Genomic DNA, 13233 nt, shown 5'->3' with positions numbered 1-13233 from the left:
AACTGTTACGAGAGCTATAATTGTATCCTGCTAGCATGTTACTCCATTAGAGTTCGAATTTAATACGGCGAACGCGTTAGTATTTTTATTTCCTGAAAATCAGCTCTTCTTTTTGCGAATTTAACGACGCTGAAACGTTATAATTAGTCCTTTCGACGATTTATTCTCCACTATTCAGCGAGCTGGCATAATTAGGGTTGCGAAAAAATTTCAGTTTAATTGTGGAAGGGTTCATCTCAGGAAATTGAGGTTTCGGATGTTCTCTTAATTCTTTCATTAAAAAAAAGTGGATAAGGAATTGAGGTCCATTACATTTCTAGTTTTAATGTCTTCGAAGGAAATTTATCTTTCCCTCAATAATTTTTCATCCCTGCTTCATTAAATTACCAATTTGCAACACATATGGCACAAGACAATTAGGATTTTGATTTATTTTCCACTCAATTTCGCCTACGAAAAGACATTATGTTTTCCTACAGCAATCAGTGCTTCGTCCCTGCAACTATGGCCGGAATAATGAAGCGTACATCCGCCCAATATGACTGTTCAAAGTTGCAGTTGGAGGAGACAGTAGGCGGCCGCTGGCATTTGTAGAAATCGTCAGTTGCTGGAATTTTAATTCAAAACCTGGATTTTTATTTAGTAATATTTATAATTTAAAGCCAAGTCATTTAAGTCAGTATGAAATTTCTCGAAAAAAGGAACAAAACAATTCCCAGCCACTAAAATTAAATAAAACTTCCACAATGTAATCTGGTTGAAGATTTTGCTAATAGGAAACGTGAAAACTTTTCCCTTTGTTTAAAAATAAGCGAATGTGTAAGAGGGAAAAAAATTCGCAAAAAAATATTTTTTGATAAAATTTCTTTTCTTTATTGTTATCATAGATGTAAGGTTGTTTTTATACCCGAAAGAAAAAAATGATAACTAAATTTTACCTGTAAATTACCAAGTATCTGAGCTCTCATGAATCACCACCCTAAGATCGTTTAACGATTGAAACGACAAGGGGTTCTGCGTGGTCGTCAGTACCGTCAGCAACTGTAGGACGCAAAATAATTAGAGTCCAAGACTCTCTTAGTTCCCGCAAATCCACTGATAAACATCGAGCGATTCGAAAGGACCCACAGTCAAAGAAACTCTCGTTAATTAGCCGAAAAAAACCCCACTCTACTTTATTCAACTCTGCTTTCTCTTTATTTCATCTTGCTTTACCTTTTTCTCTATTTTATCTCCCTTTTCGTTTTTCTCTTTCCGCACCATTTTCTCTCTTTTCCTCCACCAGTCTTTTACCGGCGAGTTTTTTCGTGCCTCCTTCACGACGCCCAACATCGAGAAACGAGAAACAAACTACTGAAGCCAGCGCTCTCTCGAACGCTCGATCCTAATCTCGATAATGACGCGTAATGGCTGCTAGCGTGAATGTAGCTCTTTGTCCGCTGCTCCCGTGCTAACTCCGCTCTCGTACAAACCCTGCTCATATATCTATCCCAGCCTGGAGAACCGCGCCATTTCACCCGACGAAAAGAGTACAAGAAAGCCGAAATGGCCGGGCCTTCGTTATCTCGAAAAAAGGCTCTGCCCAATGAGCAGTTTTAGGTTTTATTAGGGTTTACACGCTGTCTGCAAGCTCTGTATCTATAAGAATGGGATATCAGAGTGGTTGTTTCCATTTGAAAATTGAATCTCTTTTTGTTTCTCTGCAGTTTCTCGTCTACTACGCAAGGACGGCGCGCTTTTGAATCTTATTGTTTGTTGTTATTACTATTCTTTAACTTAATCAGTATGACCAAAAGACTTAATTAAAAACATTCCCTGACCCTGTACAAAATTTCCCGGCCCTCTACAAAGACGGGAATTCTAATCTTGTAACATTTTTAATGTAAGCTCTTAGCATAAGCTGTTACGTAATTTGTGGATGGCCCCTAACCCATCACTAATGACTCACAACAACTCTAATCGACGTTTTTTTCAATTTTATCAAGGAACTAAAAGTGGCCGTGACTAATAACATCTTGTTTTTCACATTGCAGAAGCGGTTATGAGAGTTCGATGATTAACGGCTCCCGGACTAGAACCACGATGGACTACTACCTGCGAACCTGGTTCGCTCTCTGCACGATGATCCTGGGCTACCACGGCGGACACGCGATAGACATATGTGAGTTCCTTAACGAGATGTATCATTATAGTAATCGAACGAACCATCCGTGAAGGTCTTTTCGAGGCTCGTTAAATTTCTTTTAAAACCTTTATTCCTACTCGCGTGCTACCTGTGATAATCTGTCACGAGACCCACTAAGAATCTTAAATTTAATGGCCTTCTGGTTGGTTAACTCTAACGGATCTACTTTCCTTATCTCGTTCATATAAAAGCAGCAAGAATCTCTTAGACTCAAAGAATTTTCTTCAAATTAATTAAAATCTAACTCGCCTTCATCGATCAACTATGATCGATTCCGATTCAAGTATGATATTTCGAGTGGCTTTTAAAATCAATATCAGTAACTGGTTTTCATTCATGCAACAGTTTAATACTATCAATTGAAATTTAATTCAGCTCTTCAGTATGAAACATTTTAGCAGTTTTACTTTTCTCTATTAGTATTAAACGAGAGATTCTTTGGTCACTCTAGCGAGACGTAGTTGATTACGCACTTCCCCTTGCCGAGAAAAAAGTACATCAATGTTTCAAGAGGCAGTACATTAACGCCAGGCAGGGTTATCACAAGAGAGATTAATGTCTTTAGCTGTGCTGGAACAGTGAAATGTTGCGCCCCAATGAGGCTGTGAGTTGGAACTTGACGAATTTGATACCACCCTCGCAGTTCATGTAGAGGGCACACGAAACGGCTAAAGGGGTGCAACATCGAGAGACCGCAATCCGACCAACGTACAACATGTTTATGTATCCCAGGCAACATTAACATCGCAATTTATGCGCGCTTTAACTGCCCCCTCCAAAATCGAGAATATTCCCTCTCATCCCTTCACCTTTATCCCTTACACGACCGCGAATTCGCCAGCGTGGTTCAACATACAAGTTCACTCACCGCAGGGGGGTTTCCGGTGTTCTAACTTTTAACTATATGCTATTTATATATCGGCCTCTGGCACAAAGTCGCGTACGATTTGGCGTGGCGTGGGTGGAGGAACATAGGTACGAAAATGGAAGAGGAGTTGAAAGAAAGGGGATGCAAGATGAAAGATGAAAGATTGTTTTGGAGTGTTCGTTAATTCTCGAGGCTTCGCTTTTCGTCGCTTTTCAATCACCAAGTATGGTTGCAAAGTATTCTGTTCCGGCACGTATCGCTCGTCACTGTTGGGGTGATGATGTAGTAAATGAGTAAAACGTTTTGGGCTCTTGTCAACGTTTGGTGAGTCGTATTTTTGTATCTGAGGTTGAGTGAAGGCTGTTTTGATTCTCTGTTTTTAAACAGAGCTCTTCTTCCTCGTCGTTTGTCTCCTCTACTCAACTTTAACGAAGATGTGTTTAGTGTTTATCTTTGCTCTTGGTTTCTAATGGTTCCAGTCGTAAAACACAGAAATAATGAGGTGATTATACAGGGCCTAAAGTTGTATACAATTAATCTCTTCACTATGTTAAAGGTTTCACACAAATTATCATAAGTTTTAATGAAATTCACTGATGAGTGTCACTATTTTTGTGGAAACATTTGAAGCAATTTAGTTGTTTTACATTCAACTGATTCTAAAACCAATAATGAAGATCGAAAGATTATTACTCTTGTAAGTTATAAATATATAACACAATCCACCAAAACTTAGCATATGCCCTGAACTACTTTAAAAGTAACTTTCGTATATCTTGTGAAAAAGTCAGGTGCAGCTGGAGCAAATTTAGAATTTGCCGAGAATACGTAACAAAGTTTCTAATTGGCAGCATCTTTTCCTCAGCTGAATGGAATCAACGTAAATTATGATGTGTTCAAAATTAAAACTCTGAACAACTTGCACAGAAATTCTGATATAAAATCTCTCTTGAAATAGTTCCCTAGATTTCCTTGCAGTTCTCCAATTATTTTCCCCCTTCGATTAACATAACTTTCTATTTTCTTTTCCTTTGCTTCGAAACTACTTGGAGCCTTCCTCAATTCGAAACTGGAAAGGAAGAACGTCTGCTTTATTTAAATTGAGGATGGGTGTTTTTGCGAACTACGGCCCCATTTCTCCGTCTGGGCTCGAACGATCGAGTTTCCCTAGTTTCTGGACGAATGGTACTCACTACTTGTAATTCGTAGGAATACGACTTTGGATTCCATACATGATTCCATAGGCACACTCATGTATGTAAGTAGTAAGGGCGGAGAAGATTCTAAAGAACAAGTCGAAAACTCTCTTGAAGAATACTTTGCAAGTTTTCCTTGCTATTTACCTGACATTGGGGGTCTCGACCCCAGCAGTTGCTGAAATCAATGAGATGGAAAAGAACCCAAGCAGAAGCGAGCTGAGGTTTAATATAAGCGAACCTACATCTACAGGAAAAGGGAGTGAGAAGGGCACTGGACCTGTTCCTGTTTTTATCGCACTCTATCGGCGTTAAAATTATAGCTTCTGGTGTAAACACATATCTTAGCCGTGCATCTCCCGTCCCCGTGGAAACGGCAGTCGTCGGACTAATCGATTTCATCTGGTGAACGTGGTGAACGTATTCAATTCAATACGACAATAGGAAACTAATTACGCTCCTGCTCATTGTAGACTGTAGAGAATTGAACAATACTAACATTTGTTTATGTTCCATTGTTTATCATTGCAAGCAACAAAGTACAGGCTTTGCACTTATTTTATAAATTCAAAATCATGTCACTAGTTGCATCAATTTTGAAAAGTAGTTGCGAAGTAATGTCATCTAATTTTTGAAATATTATATCAAGGTTTTGACAGGCTATCCAGGGTTTAAATCGCTGCTATATGAGGCTCATCGGAGGCCCAGGATTGAGAGATGTCGCTAGTTACAATTATCAGAAGATAATTAATGGAGACTTATCAACAAGAAAGATTTGTATTATTAGGCTTTGAATTCCAGAAGCTGAAAACTTGGAACCGTTGGGAGAATAAGATCTGAAATGTTACCATTAGGATGAAAGCCAGATCCCCGAAGAAAGAATTGTCCAGCAGGAAGCATTTTCGCCTCTTAGTAGAAAAATAAACATAACAGAAAATTGGGGGACTTTTAGGAGTCATTGCGTGCAGGGGTGAAAGTAGAAAGAGGCGAATAGAAGACATTAGTGATTGCGCGCGCAAAACGCGTCTCTCTGGCGCCGCGTGGACTGGCAAAGCGGAAGTACTACTTTTAACGCCCATCCTTTCCGCTTCTGCAAGCCCTCCTGGCCTTCCGATTTCCAGCGACCCCAAAATCACCGTCTCGAGTTGCGTGCAAGGGCGAGGGTTCTACAACCCCTTTCGTGACTCCTGCCAAGGGGTCTTTCAAGATCGCGACCTGGCCGCTGTTTATTTTCCTACCACGCGCGAATCCGATTTATGAAAACGTGGTTATCCACATCCAAATTGACAACCGGAAAGACAGATCCATCGCAATCGAGGATTATTGCACTTCACGTCGCTCTTGCCCATGTCAAGTTCCTTTTTCGTCGAATTCAAACTCTTTCATGTCCATTTCGAGCACTTTACTTTATTTGTATCAAGAAAAATAGATCAGCAGGAAAAAAGCATTTTTGGGAAATGTCCTATTTTTTCAGATTGTATTTGTTAGACAAAAGTGCTCGAAATGTCACATTTTATTTTATTTTATTCAATTTTTATAATTCTGACAAGATTTGTGTTCTGCATAGGTTTCGCTGAAATGCGTGCGAACTAGCAACATTTTTGGAATTTTTAGAAAAGCTAGTACCGAATATTTTTAAACAATAAAAGATAGAAGACACCTATGATTAATTTTCTCATGGGAAATTACCATAATATCTCATTTTAATTATCAAGATAATTAAATCGAGAAATATTTATCCTCATAATAATCATAAAAAGCCTTATCTCAATACTGCCAAGAAAACAGGATAAGAACAGATAAACGGAAATTTCATACACTAAATAAGAGATCTTGAAAAGTCCTCTACATAACTTAAAAACCAGTCTAATTAAAACCACTCGACCCGATAAAGCATTTAATTAAAACGCAGAAATGATAAAATCGCAATTTCCGTAATTGAATACTCGTACATATATAATTTAAAAACTCAAAATGTGTGGTTAGCTGAAGATCGAATAAATGATGTGGGTTGAAATAACGAGCTATTAATTGTCGCATCGTTATGTTAATATGTCGATGGGCGAATAAAGCGATAATTTCGGCATTTTGGCTGCTCTAATGGGGCCAGATAATTGGAAAGGGGTGGTGCGTACAAGGAGCAAACGTACGCGTATTTGTGCGAAGTTGACAATATAACGCAATTGCTACTGGACAGTTTCTAGCTACAACATGCAGCTTCGTAATCGTGCTTTTCTCTGAACTAATTGGCGGTTTTAAAATACGATAATTGGTCGAAAATGAAGCTAGATCATTTTTTTCAAAAAGGCTTCAAGAAAGCGAATGAAATTCTATGTCAAGTGATCCCAAGTAGATATATTTTTCATTTTTTTAAAGCAAATATCAGTTAAGGAATTTAAAAAAAATCAAGATGATCTTAAGTGTTGTACCTTGATTTCAATTTGTGTTATTACTTAGGACTGTTGTGGGAAAAATCTGCAATTGGCAGAATGCATCCTCTGAATTCTCATCTTTAATGTGAGTCAATGAAACTTGAAAAATCTAGATTGTGTCTCAGTATGTAACTAAAAATGTCCAAGCATGTCTGCGTTGAACGATCTAGCTGGATACGCTGACTGAAAATCGTCCCGCGAGTTTAAGATTTTTTTCTATAGCTTTAGTTAACCATGATACTAGTTGAAGTCGAAGCACAAAATTCAAGGTCAGCCAAAGACAGGATTGATTTTTAAAAGAACTAACCGTGTATATAATTTCCAACGGTAGTGCACGTTTAATATATATTTATGTGTAGATGTACACGTCTGATAATGTGTGATCCCACATGTGTATTTGACTTGATGTATATGTGAGTTAACTCACACGTAGGCCGTTGAACACGCGACTCGCTCGACGTTCATTTCTGTCCGAAGCGCATGTTCCTACAGGACCCGACATCCAGTAAAGTTATAAAGTACTCTCGCTTGAAAAATGTACTCGATTCCTGTGGCTACAACGAATTTTAAAAAGTAATTGCGGTATGAAGCAAAAAAAGTGAATTCTGAGAAGCAAAAAGGCCAAAAGAAGTGAAAACATCGACTGAGTACTGGTGCGAATGTACTTTTCGAATAAATATAAATAAAAGAGTTTCGAGAAAGATTGACTCTTAGAAAATGTCTGAGTCACAGGAAATGATCACGTAAACTTTAGATGTAAAAGCAAATCCGCCAAGCAGCATTTGGCAGTCATTATCCAAAAAAATTAATTGAAATGCTTCGCACTCACGCCAGAGATAAAAAAATAGTCATCAAAGTAATCAACCCAATTTTGAAAAACCTCTCCTATAAAATTGGAATAATCTAAGATAGCATCCTATAATTTTTGTATCAAGATTTTTCTACAATACATTAAATGTTCCTAAATGAGGCAACAGAGAAGCCCCCTAGAATCATTTCCCTAAAGAAATGGGTGGAGTAAAAATTGTCTTCAAAGACGTCATAACTCAAGAAGTCAGTTCAGAAAACGTATGCTAGGGATTGGCCTGGATAAGTTTCATAAAGAATGTATATGGTCGAGGGAGATCGGTAGGTAGTCATTTCGAGTCGACTGGATATTTCCTATCGCAATGTACTATCTTTACGACCATCGATTGGTCTCACTGCACGGTACTTCCGGCGCTAGGGACTTTCTGTCCCGGTTCGCAAAATACAGATTACACACAGTGCATCTAAACGCGCTCTGGAGCAGGTTCGATCTTGTATTTATAGACATCCTGGAAAAGAAGCGGCAGGAGATGTAAGTTATGCGACATTTGCCCGCCCTAGCCACTCATTCCGCGTACATAACTCTCAGGAGTGACAGCCCCGAACGGAAGGGTATGCTCGCTTCTTCCACCCAGCCTAGGGAAATTGAATGCCCGATACTGTCCTCGAATCCTCTTTTTCTCTGGTCGCTACTCGCTTCACTGTCAAATTGATAACCACTTTTTTCCCTCTTTTTCAAAACAAACGAATCCAGCGACTCGTACAACAGACCCTGAAATAACAGAGGCTCCGGCAAGAGTGCCTCAAATAATAGCGCCTCAAACAACAGAGGTTCAAAAAAAAATGCCTCAAACAACAAAGCATCATATAAGAGCGTCTCAAATAACGGATCCACAACAACAGAGCCTCAAAGAAGACTTTTTTTAATTTTCTTCCACTCTTTTTTCGAGGCGCGAAGCGACCACTTCCGCGGTAACGAAAGAAGGGAAGCGGGTTTCCTGTGCAGTAGTTACAGGGGATTTAAACTTTTCAGGTCGGTTTGCCGCGATTAGGACTCCGTTCCCTTTCCCCAGTGAGGATTACTATTTCTTTTTCTTCGAAAGCTCGGTTCGAATTTCGCGATTTCAGTTTTTAAACTAGCCAAGATTTACGATGAGACGCTCCCTTCCGTCTTCGACGTTGAAAGATTTTCAACCAGAATTTCACCTATTTCGGGGTGGCCGCAGGTCAAGGAAAAGTTATAAAAAGTCAAGGAATTTCTAGTCCTTTCTGGTTCACGAAACTTGACTCGTTCAAGCTTATCATCCACATCAAGATATCCTAATTCTAGATAAGAAAAATTCTTTCTCCTAACAGAAATACAAACCATTGAAAGCATTTCATTAGTCTTTTCTTTCTATTTAAAATACCTTGAGATCTTGATAGTGATTCAGGAAATGGAGTGTGTTCAATTTCTCAAAAGAAAAGTCTTCCTCTGGCAGAGCATTTTAATTTGAAGTACTTCTGGAAAGTGAAAGAATGATTCAATCTCAATCCGTGTATTGTTTGGCTAATTTAAGCATGGATGAAGAGACGGATAAATCAAGAAAATCCAATCAGCGACAACCACGGTGTATAAATCCTCATCGCAAGATTTTCTTACTGAGTAGATTTAATTTCGACCCACCCGCCTTTGTTACAGTACTCTCTGATTATTATTAATGACTGCGTGCAGCAGACCCTGCTATGGTATTTACAGCACTTCCTCCCCCCTCACCCCTTTATCTTTCTCTCTTTTTCTTGCTGCTTTTCTATTCGTCCGTGGGTGTGAATGTAAATTAATTACTCCCGGCTCTTTTACGAAAAACATATCAAGCGTCCTGCCTTATTACCACGCGATATTAAAGCATAAATCGCGACTGGTTTAGGAATTAAGACTGTCTAGTTGAAATTCTGATTGTAATTCGCGAGCCAGAGAAATTTATTTACCAGAAAAAATTCAAGATTTTAAGTTTTTAGTGATTCATTAGGCAAGTAGGTCTCAGACTCGCGACACAATTGACAATTGTTGACACTCTTTTTGATGATGCTACTGTTTTACTGTTTTGAGAAACTTTAGTCAAAGAAGGATTTTGTAGCCTTGTGAGTCCGAGGCCTGATAAGGTCACCAATTAAATTTATCTTTTATTTTATTATCTTCCAATTTATTTGATGTTTTTTAATTATGAGGTACTTGTGGATGACACTCGAAACGTGAAAACTTTGAGATACTATTATAGGATCGTGGGTTAAGCGGATTTAAGCGGCGAATAAAGGACATCAAGTCGTGGTTCAAACGGGTCTTCATTTCCAGTAGAGTAGACTGTAAATAATCGTTACCCAGCATGATACAACACGTTCTTTCTTCTGTTTACAGCACAATGCATCGCCCCCTTGGGAATGGAGTCCGGAGCGATTCCTGATGCTGACATCACTGCCACTTCGAGCTTTGACAGCGGAAACGTGGGACCTCATCATGCCCGGTCAGTATTCATCCTCTCTTTTGATTTTTAAATACCCCAATTTGCATTTTCTAGCTCAAAAATCAAACGGAAACATCAACACCTTTATTTAAGGGCATGTGATACTTAGGGAATTATCGATTTTACCAGTGTTAGATTCCCGCGGCTTTTTTCCTAAAATAGTAAAGATTTTATCTTAAAAATTTGGGGAAATGATAGTGAAGATGCTACCAGAAGTCCCCGAACTCTTCTTTTGCGGAATAATTTTTAAAATTGAATTTTTCTACATTTTAACATTGTGTATGTATTTTGAGGTTATGTGCGTTACAATTCTCCCCAGCTTTACTTCCAAACTACATAATATTTTTGGTCGCAAAATGGGGCAAGGAAAAAACAAAGTCTTAAACAAATTAAAGCTTAATAGTCTTAAAGTCTTTAAGAAATCTCGGAACTAACCTTGTTTGTTGACAATTTATAAAGTTTATTTCATGAATCATTTCTGAGTGGCTACCGACAGCATCGGTACAACAGAGACCTACATTATCGGAATAGCAGAGCTTAAAACCGATTATAACCTAAAAATAGTGCACATGCTTAAAATTTTTCTTTAGCAAAATACAATTTTTCTTAATAATCTTAATTATTGTGGACAAAAGCCCTTTGATTTCCGTTTACGTGCTTATTTTATCCTCACCTAAAGATAAAATGATAAATCTTCCAGAAAAAAATTTTAAACGAATTGATGATTAATCAACTAAAAAAATGAATTTTATGTTGAAAAGATGAATTTGAATGAAAGCCAGGAATTTTTTCTAAAGAAAAAATCTATTTTTGAATAAGAAAGCTAACGTTTGAACCAAAAATTAACTATTTAAATTTTCAGTTTAGAAAATTGATTATTAACGAAAAAATTAAATTTCTACTAAGAAAGTTAAATTTTCAACAAAAAGGATATATTTTAAACCAAAGGTAAAATAGTGATTTTTCGGTAATTAATTTTTTTAACTGTAAATTTTAAAATAAAAGTTATAAAATAAAAAATAAATGAAAATTCTACTAAAATGATAAATCTTTAAGAAAAAAGATAATTTTTTTAACCCAATAGACGATTTATCAACGAAAAAGATGAATTTTCGATCAAAAAGATGAATTTGAACAAAAATCATGCATTTTTACAAAGAAAAGTGAATTTTTAACTGAAGAAAGAGAAGTTTTCATTTAAAAAATTAATAATTAAATTTACAGTTGAGAAAACTAATTTTTAACGACAAAAATTTTTCTTCTAAAATGAGAAATCTTCAACAAAATATAAATTAAAAAAATATAATTTTTTAAGCAAGTAGATGAATTTCTAACCTTAAGGATGAATTTTCAATAAATAAATTTTCAGTCACAGTTTAACTTTTTACAAAATATATTAATTTATAATCAAATAGTTAAATTTTCAACAAAAAAAGATAAATTTGAAATAAAAAATCGAATAGGCTAATAAGATTAAATTTCTACTAAAAAGACGATGAAATTTCAACCAAAAAGATGAACAAAGATATATAAATAATAAATAAAAAATAGAAATAAAAGATGAAAAAAATGAATTTGATCGAAAAATTGAATTCTCCACGAAATAGTTGAATTTTTAACCAAAGAAATACATTTTCCATCCAGAATGATAATGTTTCAGCAAAAAAGAAGCATTTTCAACTTACTTCGCATATCAATTCTTAACAAAATAGTTAAATTTTCAAAATTTACATTTTAAATCAAACATCCAATAGTAAAACCCCAAAAACTAGTTTCCTACCAAGAAATTAAGTTCGGACAAAAATCGTCAATTTTTAACCGAATATTTCAGTTTCTAACTAAAAAAAATCACTTAAATAAAAAATCACTTTTTCACTAAATATTGTAACTAAGAGATTAATTTTCTACCAAAAAACACTAATTTTAACCAAATGAACGAATGTTTAGCTAAAACAGATCAGTTTGAAACTAAAAATGGAACAGTTAAATTTCCAATTGAAAAATTTAATTTTCAACTCCAAAAAACGAATTTTTGATCAAATAGTTAAATTTTCAACCAACAAGAATAATTTTTTCCAAAAAAATAAAAATTTTCAACTAAATACATTTCTGATGTGTTTATATTTAAGGTCATCTTCTTCCTTGTTTTATTTTTAAAAATTATGAATTTATTGTAAAATTTGGTTTGAAAATCGCGCGGTTTTCATCAGTTCTGGTTCCGGTTTAATCATCGCTAATAAACACATTGGGAAGTTGTGACACACCTCTATTTAACCCCCACCCAGCCCTACATAAGTTCCCCTCAAGTACCTGAGATATCGTCTGACACTGAGGTATAAAAATGATGATGATGTTTAGGTTCTCCTAACCCTTTGGCTGAAAAAGCGAAGATGTCATTCATTCTAAAGTAGACCATTGCGTAGACCAACTAATAAGTAGACATCACCCACTCCTTTATTCGGAGAACTTCTGGTCGACGGGCCGGCAAATTAATCACTCTTTACTCAACGGAACCTCTAATTCGACCTTCTATACCGACAATGAGGATTAATGATGCGGTGTCCCGCATGTGAGTGTTCGTAAGCTCGCTCGTGAGCTCAATCGCGACAGTTGCTTGGTCCCTTTTAGGTACTCAGTAACGCGCCTCCATCTCAGTTCTATGATCCACTGAACCCATAATTTATTCAGCCCTCATAACCGTCTTCTTGTATGACGCTCGAAATTTGTTTCTTGGAAAAGATAGTAAGTATAATGGAGTTGAGCCAACTTTTACCCTTTGCTTGGTTATTTAGCAGACATCAGTAACCCGAGACATGTAGTTTATCTCAAACGATTCAGAGCCAATTATAACCGTCAAAGAGAGTGCGCCGTCAATTTCGCGGAGGAACCACCTCCACGGAAGACTTCCGTGAAAATTGCACTTACCATCCCTATCCCTACTTCCTGAGCTCTTTATGAGCACTGGCGTAGAATCTTTGAATTCCCTCTCAAAGTTTGGCATCATCAATTTTTAAGTATATGATATTGAATTTTTGGATTTAATTTCAAATATTGTTTTAAACTTAATTTTCATCTTTGATGACATCATTTTGAAAGCTTGGAAATAAAAAAGTTTTAAATGTAAATAAATTTTATTTTGAACATACGAGGGTGGATTGATAAGTTTCCGGCCTGACCAAGAGTTGGCGCCACTAGGCCTACCTTGAGGTGGCGTTCTATAGTACCATCCTTAGATAGCTTGTAG

General features: G+C 36.6%; 1 protein-coding gene across 3 annotated transcripts in view; it reads left to right on the top strand.

The window, feature by feature from the left end:
- Positions 1-13233, top strand: part of LOC117176228 (discoidin domain-containing receptor 2-like) — a 161111-nt gene that overhangs the window by 125023 nt on the left and 22855 nt on the right. For all 3 annotated transcript variants that reach the window (XM_033366368.1, XM_033366369.1, XM_033366370.1), the window contains 2 exons: positions 2034-2161; positions 9884-9989. In XM_033366368.1, coding sequence (XP_033222259.1) covers positions 2053-2161; positions 9884-9989 — 215 coding nt within the window. In that variant the 5' untranslated portion in view covers positions 2034-2052. The remainder of the gene's footprint in view (positions 1-2033; positions 2162-9883; positions 9990-13233) is intronic.

This window comes from Belonocnema kinseyi, chromosome 7, assembly GCF_010883055.1.
Source record: "Belonocnema kinseyi isolate 2016_QV_RU_SX_M_011 chromosome 7, B_treatae_v1, whole genome shotgun sequence".
Classification (NCBI taxonomy): Eukaryota; Metazoa; Arthropoda; class Insecta; order Hymenoptera; family Cynipidae; genus Belonocnema; species Belonocnema kinseyi.
This window is presented reverse-complemented; position numbering and strand designations above follow the sequence as displayed.